The sequence below is a fragment of the Amphibalanus amphitrite genome, unplaced genomic scaffold (assembly GCF_019059575.1).
Source record: "Amphibalanus amphitrite isolate SeventyFive unplaced genomic scaffold, NRLGWU_Aamphi_draft 000207F_arrow, whole genome shotgun sequence".
In the NCBI taxonomy this organism is placed as follows: domain Eukaryota; kingdom Metazoa; phylum Arthropoda; class Thecostraca; order Balanomorpha; family Balanidae; genus Amphibalanus; species Amphibalanus amphitrite.
In genome coordinates this window covers 636,809-656,355 of record NW_024881702.1, presented here as the reverse complement: position 1 = coordinate 656,355, position 19,547 = coordinate 636,809, and the positions used below count along the sequence as shown (strand labels likewise).

Here is a 19,547-nt window from a genome sequence, read left to right as displayed (position 1 = left end):
TCGCCACAGTCGCCACTTGGTCGCCACACAGATGTCGCGCGCGTCGCCAATCGCCACACTACCGATTCCCATAAGGACGCATATGTACGCATATGTATTGGAAAGTCGCCCTTAAGGATTACGCTTACATCCTTTGCTTATGAGGTCGGTGGTTGGAAATTGGGAGGGGTTCAGCTATTTTCGACCACGGATATGGCTTTATCACATGATGAGGAACATGCTGATAAGCGTTTTATGTGTCATAACAGCACATAAGTATTTTTAATCATTTTTCAAAAATAGCCGTTCTGCCGTATCTTTCAGTGCAAGGTGCCGTCGGTCATCCCCGACGTTACGTCACGCCGGGGATTGCCAGATTTTCCTACTAGACTTCGACGCCCCCTGGAATTATTAATCGTCGGTTACTTCCCAGTCGTTAAAGGGACCCTCCCACCTTAACACTAGATTTGAGTTGAGATAGCCAAAATGGGGTCCCTGGCTCACAATTACCGGTTTCGGCACTCACAACATCGAGAAATGCCTTAAATCGGAAATATTGAACTTCAAAATTGCAGCATTTTGATTCAGAGGGGCTAATGCATAGGAATACCCCTCTGAATGTGTGACGTCAGCGCAGATATCTAACGATTTTTAAATGTTTGACTAAAACGTTTTGTAGCACGCGGTGGTATATGCTGCTTTGCGCGCAACAAATGCCGCACTTTCAAATAACGTCGCTAGGAGCAGCGGATATCCCAAAAAGTAAACAAAAGTAAAAGTCTAATATCTTGAAAACCGGTGAATATTTTTCGATGAAATTTGGTAGATATTTGTTTTTGCTCTTTCTGAACCGAGCGACATCACTTTCATGCCAATTCATTAACTTTTTTGAAGGTGGGAGGGTCCCTTTAAACACATTCTCGCGAGACACGTGGCTGGAGGAAGACGTTTCTGGCGATCCGGGGCGATAGCGAAGGCGGTGTTTTTCCACTTAGATTCTTATTGATTTGTATCTTTCCATTGATAATTTCAATTATATACTGAAAAGGTTTCTCTTTCTTACGCTTTCGGAAGGTAAGGTTGAGGTGTGTGGATGGCATAGGACTTAAGATGGGGCCTAATAGGGCCAGTAAGAGGGTAAGGGCCGATGATCTGACTGATAGTTTCTGGGGGGAGGAGGAGTCTCAGTCTGGATCCTACCTCTCAGTGAAGCTCCTAGCAGGTAGATCTCCTAGAGAAAAGGGATGGCCATGGATACAACAATGCATCAGAGGGATTCTTGGGGGCACGGAGAAAGTTGAAAAGGCTAGCTTCATGAGTGATGGACGGTTGCTGGTGAGGACTAAGACTAGCACCCAGACTGAGAAACTTCTCAAAGCTCGGATGTTCGGAGACATGGAATGTGTTGTAGAACGAGAGGAGAGACTAAACCAGAGTCGGGGAACTATCCATGCAGTAGACCTGATTGATCTGTCTGAGGAAGAGATTGTTGGATGGCTGACGGAATTCGGGGTGGTGGCCGCTAGGCGATTTACCAGGAGAACCGGAAGCCGTATCGAAAGAACCCCGACTATCCTTCTTACATTCAACAGACCCACGTGCCCCACAAAACTTGACTTTGATTATGTGACCTACAACGTGAGGCAGCATATCCCGAACCCATTGATGTGTCTACAGTGTGGGAGATTTGGCCACATTCAGGCCAGATGTCAATCAGAGGTGAAATGCCTCACATGCGGGGACAAAAAACATGACGGCACATGTGAGCAGAAATGTCTCCACTGCGGGGATACTGGGCATGATGGGCTCTCTCGGCAATGTGAAGTGTGGAAAAAGGAGAAGCGTGTATGTGAAATCAAGGTTAAAAAAGATGTGTCCTATGCACACGCCCGCCGTATCATCGCGGCTGAAACCAGCTCCCCTACCTTACGATCCTATGCTTCGGTAGTAAGGGGTAGTAGTGATCCGCCATCCGACCCAACATTTAAGACTGAACTCCGTGTGATTGGGGAGAAACTCGACAAAATGATCACTCTTCTGGACAGGGTCCTTAAGCTTCAAGGGACTGAGGCTGAGGCAAATCAAACACCAACAAAAGTGCAAACGGTGACAGGAGAGCAGGAAGGTGCTGAGGACACTCAGACCCAGTCACAGTCTGACATGTTCATGGACCCCATGGAATCCCAATTGGTGATAGAGGGCTCACAGGAGCCCTCACCACCCTCAGACACTGAGAGGAGCACTCCACCAACAAACAAAGACACTCTGACTGGTTCCTCTCAGCGAGTAATCCGACAGAGCTGGACACCGCAGGTGACGCAGAACACAGATGAGGTCGAGGAGAGGAGTGAAAGAACCCAAAAAGCCCATCCTGACTCTGAGCAGTCATCAATGACAGAGACATCAGATATCCCTGCTGATGGGGTATCGCCATCCCCTGAGCTTGGCAAAAAACGTCAAGGAGGGAGACCTGGAAGGGACAGGCGAATGCCCAGCCTGTCCAGGAAACCCAAACCCTAACGTAACTTTTAGCACTAAAACACAAAACTCTTTTTTTTTTCTTCTTTTTTTTAAAACGTAGAATCAAGACGTCTTTATTTCTACTTGTATTTCGGTTTGTTAACTTACATGTGCTGATCAAACAACCACACAAGCTGAGGTGGTTGATGATCAGCTATCTTGTTTCCTATGGAAAATGGTACAATATCAGCATCATGACTGATACGAACCAGATAGTAGCAGCCAGCCCAATTATTCCCAAGGAGTGGGAACTTATGAGTGGTGAATTGTGTTCTGGCTCGACTAAGAAACTCTGACAAGGGTCTTACAATGGAATGCCAGAGGACTGATCGGAAAGTGGGCAGAAGCCAAACAAATGTTTTTGGACGGTAATTACCAGGTGATCTGTATTCAGGAATCTCACTTTATGGCCAATGACAGATATTGTTTTGACTTACCACATTATTCTTTATACAACGCATACTCACCTCAAGGTGACAGGAGAGGAGGTGTATCGATATATGTATCAAATCGCCTGCCGCACATGGTATTACCTATACAGAGCAATTTACAGGTGGTAGCCTGCTCCGTAAGGCTACAGAGGGAAAGAATTACATTCTGCTCATTGTACTTGCCCCCAACTGACAACTTCTCATTTCAGGATATATCCCTATTAATCCAGCAACTCCCTAAACCATTTGTAATATGTACAGATGCAAACAGCAAACATTTCATGTGGGGAGCTGCGCAATGTGACAGACGGGGTTGCATCTGGATGGATGTTGTCAACCATCATAACCTACATGTTTTGAATGATGGACAGCCAACTAGACTGGATGAATCCACAGGAGATACGTCCCATATCGATTTGACAGTGGTATCAAACGATATCTCTCACATCCTTGAATGGGACACTGAAAAAGACCTATATGCCAGTGACCACTACCCCATACGTATAGATGTCGGTAATCCTACGGCCTACACGAACTTGCCCCCTGTTTTTTATGGATGGAACACGAGGAAAGCTAACTGGACGGAATTTGAAATGAAATGTGATTTCAAATTCAATCCTAACCTTGGACTGGAGAACTGTGATGAAATAACTCAAACTATTATTGACACTGCCCAGAAGTTTATACCCACCCGAAATGGTAACACCAAATACTCGTGTCCGTGGTGGACGGATGACTGCAGGAACGCAATTCTGACTAGAAGGAGAGCTCATAACAGAATGAGGAGAGACCCTCATTCCCAATTCCTACGAATTGAGTATAGGAAAGCGAAGGCTAAGACACGACGGACTATTAGAGATGCACAGATCCGCTCATGGCAGGAGCTGCTATCAGTGTTTAACCACAGAACCCCGATGGGGAAACTGTGAGATATAATCCGTAAGTTCTCGCAGAAGCATCGATACATGAGACCTCTCCCAGTTATTATGCATGATAACGAGATTATTGACGACCCTACTGAGGTGGCAAATCACTTCGGGAGGTATTTCTCGAATATGAGCTCGAGATCGAACTACCCCCAAGCCTTTCTTGACTGGGAACGTGAATTAGCAGAAAACTTACCTGAATTTGGGGATGAGAACTACGAGGATTACAACAAAGAATTTACAATGAGAGAACTTACTGACGCTATTAAACGATCTGGCTCTACATCTATCGGGCCGGACAAGGTTCACTATGATTTCTTCCGACATATGCATGAGACACAGCTGATTGAACTGCTTCGTTTTTATAATTATGTATGGGTGAATGACGTGTTCCCCGACGCATGGAGACATTCTTACATCATACCCATCCTTAAAGGGACAGTATCACCTTTTTGATGAAATTTGACATTGCATAGGCCCCACCTTTCTGGTCCGGGAACTGAAGACCGATCCTCGAAGCTCCACACCGTTATCCCGCTATCGCCGCTCAAAGTACGAAAGGTGTACCACACTTTGAATCGTGCTTCACTATCTTCACTGTTTAAATGTTTGCGCCGTTTTGAATTGACCGCCAGTAATAAAACTTTTACCCTGGTCATTTCATCAAATTTTATAAAGCCAAAACGTTTTTCGCACTTATTCATCACCGTTAAATTCATTAAATAGTCGTAGGCAATTTCCGCTGTTTCCTCAAGGCCATCTATAGAAGGTACAGTCACTCCCCCGCCGACCAATCAGAGACAGATCCTGAGTGACGTCACCCCTGATGCTCGCAAGGGGTACTCCATTCCTTTGCAACGTAAAAATGACTAACTTCATTTGAAGATTATTGATGGCACTCTACACATACCGCTCAGCTGTTGATGTCAATGGAAAGCCCAACTAATTTTCCAGCGACAAAAAAGAGCAGCAATATGCTAAGAAATGGCCGGTTTTGAAGATATAGACGATTTAAAAACCCTCTGCAGCAGCAGGAAAGCAACGTAAAAACGCATCGAGCTTATATTTTTACTATGGATAATTCATTTTCAAGTAAGTTTTTAGATATGCTATAGATTTAAGTTACAACTTTATTACAATATTTTCATTACTTGAAACTTTATTTCAAAATAATATTTTCAAAAATGGCAGTTGTTGGCCAGTAGCTTGGGAGCGATTGTGGCGCACCGCGCCATTAATTGTCCTGAGACCCCCTTATGATGTCATCAAAAGTGGAGTGACATGGGCCTGTGTTTCCTTCGGATTCTAGCGGCTCAACAAAGGAATTCCTCCAGCTTGAATCACAATCTCCCTCCAATGTATGACGTTTATCACGTGATTGTCACGTGATATTTTCTCCCATTGTCAATTGTCACGTCCAATTGTCACTCCCTCCAATTGTCACGTTATATTTTTATAGGCAATACCTAAGGCTACCTCTCCCTAAGGACAACTCAATTAGAAGAACGACCGCGTAAGCGTAGCGTCAATAATGTATTATCTGCGCCAGTTCTGTAGTAATTTTGCATGCTTCCAAACTGGCGGCCATGCTTGTATAGTGGTGGTTCGCTCATGAAAATGAATCATGAAAATGAAATGTGGTTGCAATATTTTTCACCGAGTTCGGTCCTCAAACTATGTTTTTCTGATTCAGAAAAATAAGAAATGCTAGTAAAAAAAAAATCAGCTCCATACATGGATTTTTTTTTCGATGATACTGTCCCTTTAAGCCAGGGAAAGACCGCAACCAAATGCAATCGTACAGGCCTATCCAACTTACCTCTTGTATGTGCAAATTACTAGAGAGGATGATTGGTAAGAGACTGGCATGGTACCTTGAGAAATATGACCTTATATCGACATATCAATGTGCGTTCCGATCAGGAAAGTCTACTGGGGACCACCTAGTGAGACTTGATTCGCACATACGGGAAGGATTCCTTCACCACTGTTCCACCCTCGGTGTGTTCCTAGACATTAAGTCAGCATATAACATGGTCTCCCCAACGGTTTTGTTGAATAGAATGTATGATATCGGCTTCCGGGGCCATATCATGCATTTCATTCGAGGCTACTTGCAAAATAGGACATTCCAAGTGAGGTGCGGAGAGGTATCAGATACGTTTGAGCAGGAATATGGCGTTGTCCAAGGAGGGGTGATCTCTCCATTGCTTTTTAATATTGTGATTGACTCTTTGATTGACGCAATACCAAGAGAGGTCTCTGCTGCTATATACGCAGACGATTGCACTATCTGGGCGCAGGGAAAAGATATCCCACTTATATTTCAGAAAATCCAAAACGCTTTAACCAGAATAGGACAGTGGTCAGAGCGGAACGGTTTTGTATTTTCCCCCATGAAGACTAACGCCGTTTTGTTTAGAAGAGGTTTAAAACGAGTGAACCAGAACCAACTACCTACTCTCAAACTCAACGGTCACCCTATTTGTATTGTGGACCAGGTCCGTTATCTAGGCGTCTTACTTGATTCGAAACTGAGCTTAAATGGGCACATAGAATATGTTAAAGGAAGAGCTCAGAAACGAATGTCGATACTGAAAAGCATTGCCGGAAAAAGCTACGGTGCCGACAGAACTGTGTTATTACGCATGTATAAATCCCTGATCCGACCAATACTCGACTATTCATCTTTTATTTTGGATGGGCCAGGGACTCGGCTTGTGGAGTCCCTTGAGACTATTCAGAACACGGCACTCTGCATTGCCACTGGTGCCTTGCGGACTTCCCCTGTAAGAGCATTACAAGTGGACACGAACGTGGAACCCCTTAGCATTAGACGCCGAGACTTACTAGCCCGGTACTACCTGAAAGTAAAAAGTGATCACAACCACCCCTGCTACCACATAATGGATTTAGACGCTTATGAACTATATGAAGATCTCTCCGACCGCTACTTGCGGAGGATATCGGGTCTCCCAGTATCACTACGACTGCGAAAGCTTTTTACCGAAATAGACTATAATCCTCCCGACATATTGTCTAAGGAAAATGGTATTACAGCACCATGGGTGTTGCACACCGTCCCCACACAGATGCTCATCTCTCAAGACAAAAGACATATGACTGAGACAGATATATTGACTGCTTTTCACGACCTGATGGACAAATACCCGGACCATAGGAAAATGTACACTGACGGATCCAAGCGGAACAACTCAGTAGCATGTGCTTTCACAGTGAACAGTGCCTTTTTCTCACATAAGCTGCGTGATGGGTTATCTGTGTATACCGCTGAACTGGTAGCTGTAAGAGAAGCGATGAAGTTTGTGCGACGTAACCAAGTACCCAAAGCGCTCATATGCTGTGACTCCCAAGCGGTTATCAAGGCTCTCACAGTGCAGAGCCGTGATCATCCGGTCTTGGTGGAGATCCTAGAGATAAATCATAAAAATGTACGAGATGGCATCGATTGCATCGTTGTCTGGGTTCCAGGACATAGTGGCATAGCTGGTAATGTCAGAGCTGACTACTGGGCGGGAAAGGCTCATGATAAACCTAATGTGACTGATGTAAAAATAGGACATCGGGAATTTGTGCCACTGGTGAAGAGTCGCGTCCGTGTGTTATTTGAAAATATGTGGTTAGATTATCGTCCAACTCTACTGAAGCAGATTAAGACAGATATAGGACATTGGAATTCTAGTGTACGTGCCAGTCGAAAGGAGGAAGTGGTTTTGTGTAGGATGAGACTCGGACACACTATTTTAACTCACTCGCATGTTATTGACCAACTACCGCCTATTGTCTGTGAACTGTGTCAATGTCGCCAAGATGTTCAGCACATACTGTTAGAATGCCGAAAGTACACTGTAGCGAGGAGGAGACTCGCAGCGGCGTGTCGAGATGTCGGCGTCCGCATGTCGCTGGGGACTCTCCTGGGAAACGGTGAACCCACGGTGGTGGATGCAGTGTTCGACTATCTTCGACAGTGCAACTTATACGACAAACTCTGAACAAAGGACGTAGAGGCGTTATGGGTGCTAAGTGATGATAATGAAATGTATTTTGTTTCCATATGTGCTATGGCTTCAGATAAGCTCGACACAATCCTTCATGTTATGTTGAATCCAAGAACCATGGATTAGGTATTTCTAGTTTAAAAGAGTGGATTACTACTCGAGCTCATGCATTCATGGTTAAGCAATACTTCATCCATGGTCACGTTGTAAGAACACCTGTCTGAAATGTCTGAAATTGGTTGGGTATGTTATGTGTTTCTATGTCACCCCCATACTGTGAAGTGAAATCCCTAAGTATCGTGTAACCCCCATGTCAAGACCCAAGTTTTGTGTCTTTTTTTTCTTTTTTCTTTCTAGATAGAACCATGCCTTCTCCCAGAACGCCTTTTGCCCCCTTGAAGAATGAGCTGTATTGCTCTTCCTGCTTACCGAGCTGTTTGGCTATCCCCAAGTAGCTAAGACTGTAAGTAGCATTGTAGTATTCACAACTAACATTAACTTCTCTGTTCTCTCCTCGCCCAGGACATATCCTACCAAGGCTATCTCCTAACCATCGCAATTTTTCCTCTCCCCAGTCATTCCTCATCCCTACCCGGAAACCTGCTTAGTTCCGCTTAGTACCACAACCATACGCCTACTGCAACTCTGAAGACTGCAAGAGGACATACCAACTTGGAAGTTGGACGCTTGAGCCAAGCTGCTGCGCGCCCTAACTCTTCAACAACAACAACAACAACCCAGTCGTTAAAGTAATATAGATACGGTAGTTACGGTTAAGGACATTTTCAGGTCAATATGCTCGGAATTATCCAACACTCACTAATTTTCAACCGGCTCATTTCGAGTGACATCACAGCCATACTCTAAAGTCTAAACACTACCGTCTCGACAACTTCAAACCTCTGTTCACCACCTACGTCCGCCCACATCTTGAATATGGTATGCAGGCTGTTGGCCCGTACACTGCAAAGGACATCAAGCTGCTGGAACAAGTTCAAAGGAGGGCGACAAAGCTTGTAAAACCTTTAAGGAGCACACCCTACCCAGAGCGCCTCCGCAGTCTTGGACTTCTTAGCGTAGAAGACAGACTGCGTCGAGGCGACCTCATTGAAACATACAAGCTCCTGACAGGGAAAGTTAAGGTGGACAGTGATCAGTTCTTTGAAGTCGACCATGAAGACCGCACGAGAGGGCATCATCTGAAGCTGAAAAAAGGCAGATCAAGTCATCTATACAGGCTGAAGTTCTTTTCAAACAGAGTAGTTAATGACTGGAACGGATTGCCTAGAGATGTGGTGGAGGCTACTTCTACAAACATGTTCAAACGAAGACTAGACCAACACAGGGCTGCCAAACCTGCATCCTCACGCCACAACTGACCTTATGGCTCATTTCCTAGTCCGGCTCGATGTGAGCATTGAATAGACCTAGTCTACTACAGCTCACTAATGCTCAACTTCAACTTCAACTTCAACTAATTCAATGATACCTAATTCACTAATTGAATTGCTCCTGAAACAGAAATGCGTGTCAATGTTGATGTAGATTCAACGGTAAATGTTCAGAAAAAGTCTGACTCACTTTCAAAACAAATTTTGCATAATTTTATATTGTTTGACATCCTGAATCTAGATATGGGACAGTTGACCGCTCAGCTGTGTGACATTGACATCAGTTGGGGGAGGTTTGGTCAATCGTTGTCATTTTTAGCATGTGCTATTTTTGTCACACGTGCCAAAAATGGCAACGATTCTGCTATTTTTGACAACGATGAAGCCAATTTCACTCTTTTAAGTGAGGAAATCACGATTTTGGAAAGATAAACACTAATTTTCGAAAAGCTGACGTTTTGATAATGTCGTCCATGCACCAGTCCCTTGGTAGATTGCCGTAGTCAACCGACAACGAGGGAACAGTTGTGGTCAGGTTTTCCTCTGCCACGTCTCAGTCGTGCCGCTGGACACTGGGCTTCAGTCGGCGCTGACCTCTAAGCAACAATCGGTTCGTCACACTGGATCGTTTTCTTTGCGAATGTCCTGACTTGCTGTGAGAACGAGAGGAATTTGATAAATGTTGCAATGCGGCAAGGGCGCTGGGGCCTGTGCCGCAGGCGAGTTGGTGTTGAAAACTGACGATCAGCTTGGTTGGCTTGTTCACCAACTGCCCTGAGCGAGCATACCGAAGAGATAGTTGTTTTGTGTGCACTATTCAATAAAATGTGATATGGTCCAAGTGTGATTCGTGCCGCACCACTTTGACAGTCGCTGTCGTCTGTGGCGTGTTGCAGGCGGCGCCGGCCGGACTCTGAGCGCTATGTCGAAACAGCCGCTGTCGGCGCCGTGCCGCAGTCGATGCGCACACGTGACCTCCATCGGGTCGGAACTGACGCCGACAGACGTGGAGGCGCGCCGCCGCTCCGGCGCCTGCGACTGGTGCGGCCGTCAACAGCCCAACTTGTGGCTCTGCCTGCACGCCGGCTGCGCCAAGCTCGGCTGCGGCGATCGGGAGGACCACAGCGCCGAGCACCACCGCCAGCTGCCGCATCACTGCCTGGCGCTCAACGTGACCACCATGCGCGTCTGGTGCTATAACTGCCAGACGGAGGTTTACCTGGAGAACAACGTGCCGCCGGTGAGCGGCGCCGGCGCGCCCGTCGCCGTCGATCAGGTGGACGTGGCCGACGTGGGCTCCAGCGAGGACGACGACGAGCAGAGCGACGCCGAGCCGCCATGCGGACTGACCGGCCTGCGCAACATCGGTAACACGTGCTACATGAACGCGGCGCTGCAGGCGCTCTCCAATCTGCCGCCACTGACGCGCTACTTTCTCGACTGCGAGCGGCTGGTGCCCACCGACCGGAAGCCGGGCCTGGCGCGCGCCTACCTGCGCCTGGTGCAACAGATCTGGAGCCGGCGGCGCGTCAGTTGCCTGGCGCCTACGGCCGTGCTGCAGGCGATGCGCTCCGCGCACCCGCAGTTCCGCGGCTTCCAGCAGCACGACAGCCAGGAGTTCCTGCGCTGCTTTATGGACGTGCTGCACGACGAGCTGCGCCGGCCGGCGGCCTGGCGGCCTGAGGATGACGCCGAGCGGCTAACCGAGCCAGACGGCGGCGACGCGAGCGCCTCGGACTCGGCGCTCTCAGACGCCGAGACGGACGGTGACTACGAGACGGCCGACTCGGGCGTCAGTGAGCGCTCCAGCGACAGCGAGTCGGCGGCGCCGCGCCGCCGCCGCCGCCGCCACGTGTACACCCAGCGCTCGGCGCCGCTCCCGGCCGCCGACGACATGGAGTTTGCCGACGCCGAGTCGGCGCCACTGCTGCCGGCCGAGCCGTCGGCGCCGCCGAGCCCGGCGCGCTCCGCGTCGCCGGCGGTGGGCGCGCCGCGGCCCGGCCGGCGGCTGCGCTACCGCAGCATCGTCTCTGATGTGTTCGACGGGCGCATCCTGTCGTCGGTGCAGTGTTTGACCTGTAACGGCGTGTCGGCCACGCGCGAGACCTTCCAGGACCTGTCGCTGGCCATCCCCAGCCGCGAGCACCTGTCTGTGCTGCACGCCCAGCCGGCCGGCGGCCGCGGCGCCGCCTGCGTGCAGCTGAACGCCCGCCAGGCCTGGGGGCCTTGGCTGTGGTCGTGGCTGGCATCCTGGTTCTCCGGACCCAGCGTCTCGCTGCACGACTGTCTGGCGTCGTTTTTCTCCTCTGACGAGCTGAAGGGCGACAACATGTACAGCTGCGGCGGGTGCAAGAAGCTGCGGAACGGCCTGAAGGTGTGCCGCGTGCTGGAGCTGCCCGAGGTGCTCACCATCCACCTGAAGCGGTTTCGCCACGAGCTGGTGTTCTCCACGAAGCTGGGCACGCAGGTGGAGTTTCCGCTGGTGGGCCTGGACATGGCGCCCTACCTTCACCGACAGAGTCGCGGCCAGGTAACCGTGTACGACCTGGCGGCGGTCGTCTGCCACCACGGCACCGCCGGCGCCGGACACTACACGGCCTATGCGCTCAACGAGCCGTCCGGCGCCTGGTACGAGTATGACGACCAGTACGTGACAGAGGTCGGCGCCGACACCGTCCAGTCCTGCCAGGCGTACGTGCTCTTCTACAGGTGAGCCGGCCCCGGCGGCCGAGGCTGCTGGACGCGCGCACTGCCGCGGCCGCTCCGCTGCGGAGCGAGCGCAGTCATCCTTTACAGCTGACCGTCAGTGCCAAACACACAGCTTCAGCTAAAACACAGTGTATTGAGGTACGTTGAAAACAAAAACGATTTAGGGATGTGTAGGTATTAGGGGAGACCCGGGAGGTATGGGCCCCCTGGAGGTATGGGCCATCGCAGAACTTTGAAGAAGCTTTACGTACTTTTTTCTCATTTGACCGCGTAAACTGGTAGCAGCCATTCCGTTATACCACCCACGTGAATCCCAAAATCTTCCTCAGTCTCCTTAACCCGGCAGGCGGTGGGCCCACCGGCCACCTTCCGCGCGGTGGAGGGGGGGCAATTTTTGCCCCCCCCCCGTATCTCCGAAACTACTGTACGGATCCGTAAAATTCAAACGGCGTTCGATAGCTCTGTCAAATTCGTTGAAGGAAACCAAATTTCATTGACCTCGGGGTCACTGATGACGTCACAGGTCAGGTTAAAGATGAAATGTTTCACCGTTCACGGGTCGTCTAGGGAATGCGTTATAACATCGAGTAAAACGCATTTTGTCGAAAATCAGCGATAGGGCGTCAGTTGCCTAGTACATGTATGTTGCTATTAGAGTACATGTATGTTGCTATTAGAGGCCACTGATAATACCAGCTCAGGTCACAGGTCAGGTCACCAAGGGTCAGCACATGAACCCAACTTTACTAAGATTGTACGATGCATGTTTTATGGCCAATTTTTCATTTCCAACTCAATGGTGTTGGTTATAAGACCATCAGGTACGGTCTAGATCACTTTTTGGGCGAGGTCAGGTAAAAAAAGGTCAAATTTTAAAGTTGATAGTTTTGCATAAAATGGATGTTGATTCGATGCATCTCGTCACGGGGAGACTAATCTAATGGTGGTCTTTTTTTTTGCGCTACGTGGTCTAGAATGGCTAAAAATTGAGTTTGAAAATTTGACGTCATCAATTTTGAACAGTTTTTTTCGCTATAACTTGGCCAAAAAAGAGGTATCAATCTCAAATTTAGTATGCGGATAGTAGGTGGTAGGGACTATCACATATACATGGTGTCTCAAAAAAGTGTCACGGTTTTGAACATCTCCCATTTCCTAACTACATGACCTACATCGTTCAAATTTCCCTGAATAAGTGGCAATAGTATGACATTTTGTGTGGTAGAATTTCAAGTTCTTAGGCAAAATAGCTTTTCCACCGAAACAAAAAATCAAAAAATCTCAATTTTGGGTGCTATAGGAGATGGTATACGTCACTGTCTGCCGACGATTTCGGCAAGACTTCGGCTTTTGCTTGTTGAACCAAGCAACGTGCTCTACAACTATGAGAAACCAAAAAACGCCATGCAAAACAGACAATGGAATCCCAATCACCATTAGTCTCAGGACAGCGCGGTTGCCATGCCTGACTCTTCCGTCAAAAGCTGCAGTCGCTGACACCGTGCAAAGGACTTGTGACACACTGCACATTGCGCACACCCAGAAGTTCTGCATGTTTGAGTAGGAACTTTAAAACTGTCCAGTGTCCATCAGCTATCCTTTCTTCTCTTTATATGTTTCGGAACAAAATCGAGTAGAGGATTTTGCCATCAAAGATGCCGTCGACTGTCGGAGCATGGAAACTCGCGTCGTCTGAAAATCAATCAGTGTTGATCGTTGCCCATGTTTGTGGCTGTGTTTCAGCTTGCTGCTGTGCTCCAGATGGCAGTTGTACACGGTGTTCTTACCTATAAAGGTTTCAAAAATGTATTGATGAGCTTGTTTCTGGATTCATCAGGCGAAAGGGGCCCAGACTCTTCAGGATCGACGGCAGGCCGTGACGTACCATATCCTACAGCACGAAAATAGAGCTTTTTTATTTTTTGTTCTAGTGTAAAAACCATTCTGCCTAGGAACTCGTAATTTCACCACATATAATGTCAAAACATTGCCACTAAATCTGGAAAATTTGAATGATGTAGGCCTTATGGTTACGAAACGGGAGATGTTCAAAACCGTGACTTTTTTTGAGACACCCTGTATTCCTTTTTTCGAAATTCCAAAAACTTGGATTTTTTTTTGCTATTGTATTTTAAAAAAATCTATATTTTGATTTTTTGGGGTCAACATCCAAAAATTTCAAACATCCGAAATAGCATTTTTGTAGTCCTGTTAATTTTACATCTTTAATGTCGTAACATTTTTCTGTATCTCTAAACCTGTAGGCCTGACAGCTCTTCCCGCGAAACCTTTTCTTGGGTCGAAAATAGCAGAAATGACGTCACTCTGACGTCATTTGTGGCCAACCTATCATAGCCTTTGGAAAATTTTTGGTCACAATGTGTAAAAGCTATTCACGGGAGCGTACTGCGATCGGCGCAGCGGTTCTGTAGATATAGGCCTATCGAAAAAACTAGATGGCAAAAAATGCCCCCCCCCCCACCGCCTGGAAGGTTAAGCAATGAGCGATGTTAAAGCGTTTTTGCCCTCTTCGAATAAAATACGGTGCATACAGAACATCTGTGATTAATGTGAAAGAGGCTCGTTTAATTATGTCACACCATTGCTAACATAAGAGTTTAAACGTATCCGGATTCCGGACCAATCTTTGTATGGCATTTCTTCGTCCGCAAAACTTCGTCCGTGTTTTTCTTCGTCCGCGCATTTCTTCGTCTCGCATTTCTTCGTCCGTGCATTTCTTCGTCTCGTATTTTTCGTCTCGCATTTCTTCATCTCCGCATTTCTCCGTCCGCACATTTCTTCGTCGGCGCGTCTTGAAAATTTTGAAACTTCGTCTCCCATTTTGTCGTCCATGCATTTTTTCGTCTACGCAAATCTTGGTCCGTGAATCCTCGTCTACGCAAATTTTAACCCTCGCTGGCACAGAGGGGGGTTGATGCGACCCCCGCCATATGCACCCCCGCCTAAGGTGTTTCGCAAATAATTCCCGTCAACAGTGGCCGATCGCGACGAAACTTTCAGTAGGGGAAGCCGGGGGAAGCCCGGCATAGTAAGCTCTTTTTCATTTTTATTACATACCATACGTGCTGTAGGGTAGTGTGGGGTAATTTGAACATATTTTTACGTCTTCTCCATTGTACCAAATTCCAGTTCAACCCTGGATGAAGAAAAACTGCTTCAGTAGCGCAAGTGTCACTTGCTTTCACCATGCAAGCCTCATTTTTGGACGAGCCGAGCATACCTTGAATAGCATAGCCTCACTTCTCCACCAAGTCACGGTGTGTTCAAATTGCCCCACCGTGGGGTAATTTGAACATACTGCCTTTACCTGTCATAAAAACGATAGTCTCGCCAGCACCGATGTTGTTTGACCCATAAACAAATAGGCAGAACAATTCTAAACATACCTTCACTTGAAAAATCAACACAACAGCAAAAATAACAGTTGCAGAGTATCAATATCTGCACGCTGCACACCGGTCAGTTGACAGAATTCGCCCCTTTTCAATTAACAGAACGTCTATCATTTTTGTTCGATAAAAACTCTCCCAACCGTACTACATCTGTTAAAGTGGTGCCAATCGAAACCTGGACATTTGGAGTTCTGATTTTGTCCAATGTCCAATTCGGAATTGGTTGGTAGCAGACAAAGGTAGCAGACTGGACAACATTGGACGATGGCTTGCTACACTTCAGCGCTTTTTATAAAGTAGTCGTGCATAGGATTGATTGGCGAATGGAAAGCTTGTTAAGCTCTCAATATAATGAAAACTTTTCGGCTGGTAAAATTACATGATAAGCAATATAAATGACGGTTTTGAGTGTTTATAGCTGCATAAATTTTCGGACATATTTGGACAAATAGTTGACTTTAACATTTTTGGACGGAAAATCAACAAAAATGCCGGACATTAGACGGATATTAGACGTAAATTTTCTAAAACTGGCATCACTTATCTGCTACTGCCTTGGGTCGAAAATATTGGCAAAAAAAAAACTGGGAGCTTTGTATTTTTCGGAGCTATCCCTGTCTTCATTCAAATTCTCACACTATGTTCAAATTACCCCACGCTAAAAGTTATTTTGCCATTTTAAAAAACAGGGTTCAAAAGCAAATTTCTTGGATTGAAGGCACTGATTAGGTCATTATACAACAAAAGCCGTTGCGTATTAGGCGCTAGCAATGCAAGATTTTGCGCTGCAATGAAGTTGCAATGACGTGTTGTTAGGCGTTTTTCCTTGCGAAATTGATTTTTTTACACTGTGCGTCAACATCTTCATTCCCTGAAACTTTAAACTCCGTTCATATGATAGCCCTTTTAGTTACGATAATTTCTCTCATTGGTCTTATTGTCATGCGACTTATGGATTTTCCGTAATTTTGTGTTATTCACACTATGTTCAAATTGCCCCACATGTTCAAATTACCCCACCCTACCCTATAAAATGTTGATATCCAGCTAGCTAGCTAAGTTCATTGGCCGTGTTTTCCCAAAAATTCGGTTTCGTGGAATAAGTATAAGGTTGAGAAAATCGAGTTTTAAAAAAGTGTTGATTTTGCTGGGGTAAGCCCGGCATAGGGGTAACGCCGGCCACCTCCCCAGCGCTTTACAACGAGTTGATGAAACCATTATGTGTTTTCCAAATATTAACGGAAAGTGAAATATTAAGGTACTGGTTAGCTCTGAACATCTTAGAGTTTATGTCACTACTGGTATTTTAGCTAGCGTCTACTACATATACAGTACAGGTCGATGAAAATCGTGATGCAAAATTGACAAAAAAATGTGCATTTCAAAATTCCTTAAAATTTATTTATCTCTTTACCTTAATGCATCATATTGCATATCATTCGACTCGGCTGATGAAGAAGAACACAACGACACCATTTTTGAAGCTCTAGCTTCATTGTCTGTCGCGTTATCTGCAAAAACGTAGTTTGACCGTAGTTGACCTTAAGTGACATGACTGGCTTTGTCTATGATAACATGTTTATTTTCGAAATTTATCTTTGATCTAGGTGTAAACCAAACCTGCTCAGTACCTATTATCTCATGGAAAACAGTGGTTTAGTGGCATCGCTCTCGGTTGGGGGTAAGCTTGGCCACTCGTCCGGGGTTACCCCAATGTGCTAATTTTTATTTTAGAACAGCGATATTCGAAAAAAATGTCATACTTAAGCCAGCCTGCCTTGTCACCCCTCACTACAAACACTTAAACGGTCCTTACATAACATTCGTATAAATATTAGTACTGTATGGTATAACATTTACAGTGCAACATATCTCACTTTTTAGCTAAAAACCCTTAAAATATCATTTTTGCGCTATAACTTTAACAATATGCAATTTTTGTCAGCCTTAATTTTTTTGCTGGCGTCAGCTTAGCTGCCACGCTGTAAGGACAAACAGTTGAGCATTTTATTGTGAATAATTTAGCCGGAAACGGGGTGGCCGGGCTTCCCCCGCGCCCGGGCTTCCCCCGGCTTCCCCTACCCTCGAGCTAATCAATTTACACCTACCCTAAAAATTTCATGACCCTGACCCAAATGACGGTTAGGTTAGGTTGGTTGGCTTGGGTTGGGCTAGGCTAGGTTAGGCTTAGTAGTAAGTACGGCTCAGACGAAGTTTGCGGACGAATACTTGCGGAGACGAAGAAATACGCGGACGAAGAAATGCGAGACGAAGAAATGCGGAGACGAAGAAATGCGAGACAAAGAAATGCGAGGACGAAGAAATGCGAGACGAAGAAATACGAGGCGAAGAAATGCGGACGAAGAATATCGCGACAAAGAAATGCCATATCAATATGAAGATTTGTCCTGGAATCGAGTTTAACCCGCGCATGACCGAGATACCCTGAGGGTTCCGAACTTTTACTTCGAAATTTTCCAGGTCATCCTGGGTCACGAAAATTGTGTATCATGTATCGGCACGTGACGCATGTTTTATGGTCCATTCTAGTCGTAGATTTCGAAGACAATGTCGTCTGTGTCATTTGACTTCATTTTCAGCTGAATTTACCGGAGGTCAGGTCACTTTCAGGTCAGAAAAGGTCAAATTTTGAAAATGAATTTTTTTCAACAACAGGGTGCCTATCAGATGCAGTTTGAGCTCAGGAACACGATGGTGCCATTCATTTTGCTGTACGATCTCAAAAAACGTACTGAAAAATGGTTTTGAAAAAAAGATAATTGTAAAATTTTGACAATAATGGCAATAACTTGTCTATTTTTGAACATATCGGGCTAAAACTTGCTAGAGTAGTTTATCAGTGTGTGTTCTATCACAATTATTCTGGTTTTTGCTAAAAAATAAAAAAAAACTTTCGAAAAAATCATAAAATATATTTTTGCAATTGAAATTGAATATTGTTCAATATTTTCAAAATTTCTAAATTTCGAGATAGTAGTTTGATAGCTACGTGTATTTGTAGTCCACTCATGCGAATAAATTGGTCTAGCTTTAAAACTGAGCTCGTGAGAGCGTTTGCCGTAATTCAATATTTTGCATCAAAATCGGCCGACATGACGTCACTCTGACGTCATTTCCGACCAAACCATGGTAGCTAGAAAGTTGAAATTTTAACCCGCGCCCCAGTGGCGGTCTCAGCCAACGTCGCCATAGTGGTAGGGGGGGGGGGGCATATGTTACCACCCACCTCTAACTGAAAAACTAAAAGGGCTAGAAAAACGCGGTAAAAAGCAGTCGATAGCTCTCAATGCATAGTTTGCAAGTATTTAAGTCATTTTTCATCTTAGAGCGATATTGGGGTCACCAGAGGTCATCAAAGGTCAAAATTTGCCAAATGTCATTATATTCTTCAGAAAACATGCCGTTGTCTCAGGAACTATGACAGCTAGAAAAACGCATGGAAACGCAGTCGATAGCTTTTCAACCTTTCTTTTGATAAGGTCATCATCAAAATTGGCCTCCATATGTCAAACATTGTGAAAATAGCTGTGTTTTGATAAAACTTTTTCACGAATAAATCACTTTTGAACCAGCAAAGATGAAGAAATGGCAATGGCATTGTCGTGTTTCTCTCCTTCAATCGCTTCGAAAAAGTATATATTTTTTACCTGGAAAGTTCAAGGTCAAATTTTGACCTTAGGTCAATGTCACGTGGTGACCCAAAATAGGTCATGCTGCATATCATTCGATGTGTCTCGACAAGACAAACACAGTGAAGCCATCCCCAGCGTTCTATCTCTTTCCAATCTTGAGTTATTTGCAAAAATCTTTTTGTAGCCCCAACTGACCTCGGATGACCTTTCTACAGGATATCAACAAAATACACCTTGGCCGTCACGGGTGGTCCAAATCATTGTGATTCTGAAATATTTGAACTGTTGCTATGCGTACACACGGATCTAGAGGCATTTTCATTTTTCTCCATTGACTTATAATGGTAAGGTCACGCCACTGGCCTGACCTTAGGTCACGGATTGAAAAAAAAAAATCCGAGATATACAAATTAGGTAACTCGTTCATTTAGGTACACATTTAGGTAACTCGCTCCCGAGCCATGCCCCATACCTCCCGGGGTATTTTGATGGATCGAAAAGGCGCA

At 46.0% G+C, this 19,547-nt stretch overlaps 2 protein-coding genes across 4 annotated transcripts in view; both read left to right on the top strand.

Annotated features, from left to right (window-relative positions):
- Window positions 1–382: 382 nt before the first annotated feature.
- LOC122385083 (ubiquitin carboxyl-terminal hydrolase 20-like) overlaps window positions 383–19,547 on the top strand; it is a 31,818-nt gene continuing 12,653 nt past the window's right edge. Inside the window, exons 1-2 of one of the 3 annotated variants that reach the window (XM_043373086.1) lie at window positions 383–420; window positions 10,163–11,975. In XM_043373086.1, coding sequence (XP_043229021.1) covers window positions 10,189–11,975 — 1,787 coding nt within the window. In that variant the 5' untranslated portion in view covers window positions 383–420; window positions 10,163–10,188. Of the gene's footprint in view, window positions 421–8,611; window positions 8,665–9,372; window positions 9,429–10,162; window positions 11,976–19,547 lie in introns of those variants that run through there. The other 2 variants (XM_043373087.1, XM_043373085.1) reach the window with 2 other exon arrangements.
- LOC122385084 lies at window positions 5,627–8,615 on the top strand. Its single transcript, XM_043373088.1, has 2 exons — window positions 5,627–7,900; window positions 8,398–8,615. Exon 1 carries the CDS (start codon window positions 5,647–5,649, stop codon window positions 7,867–7,869), a length of 2,223 nt encoding a protein of 740 aa, XP_043229023.1. The 5' UTR covers window positions 5,627–5,646; the 3' UTR covers window positions 7,870–7,900; window positions 8,398–8,615.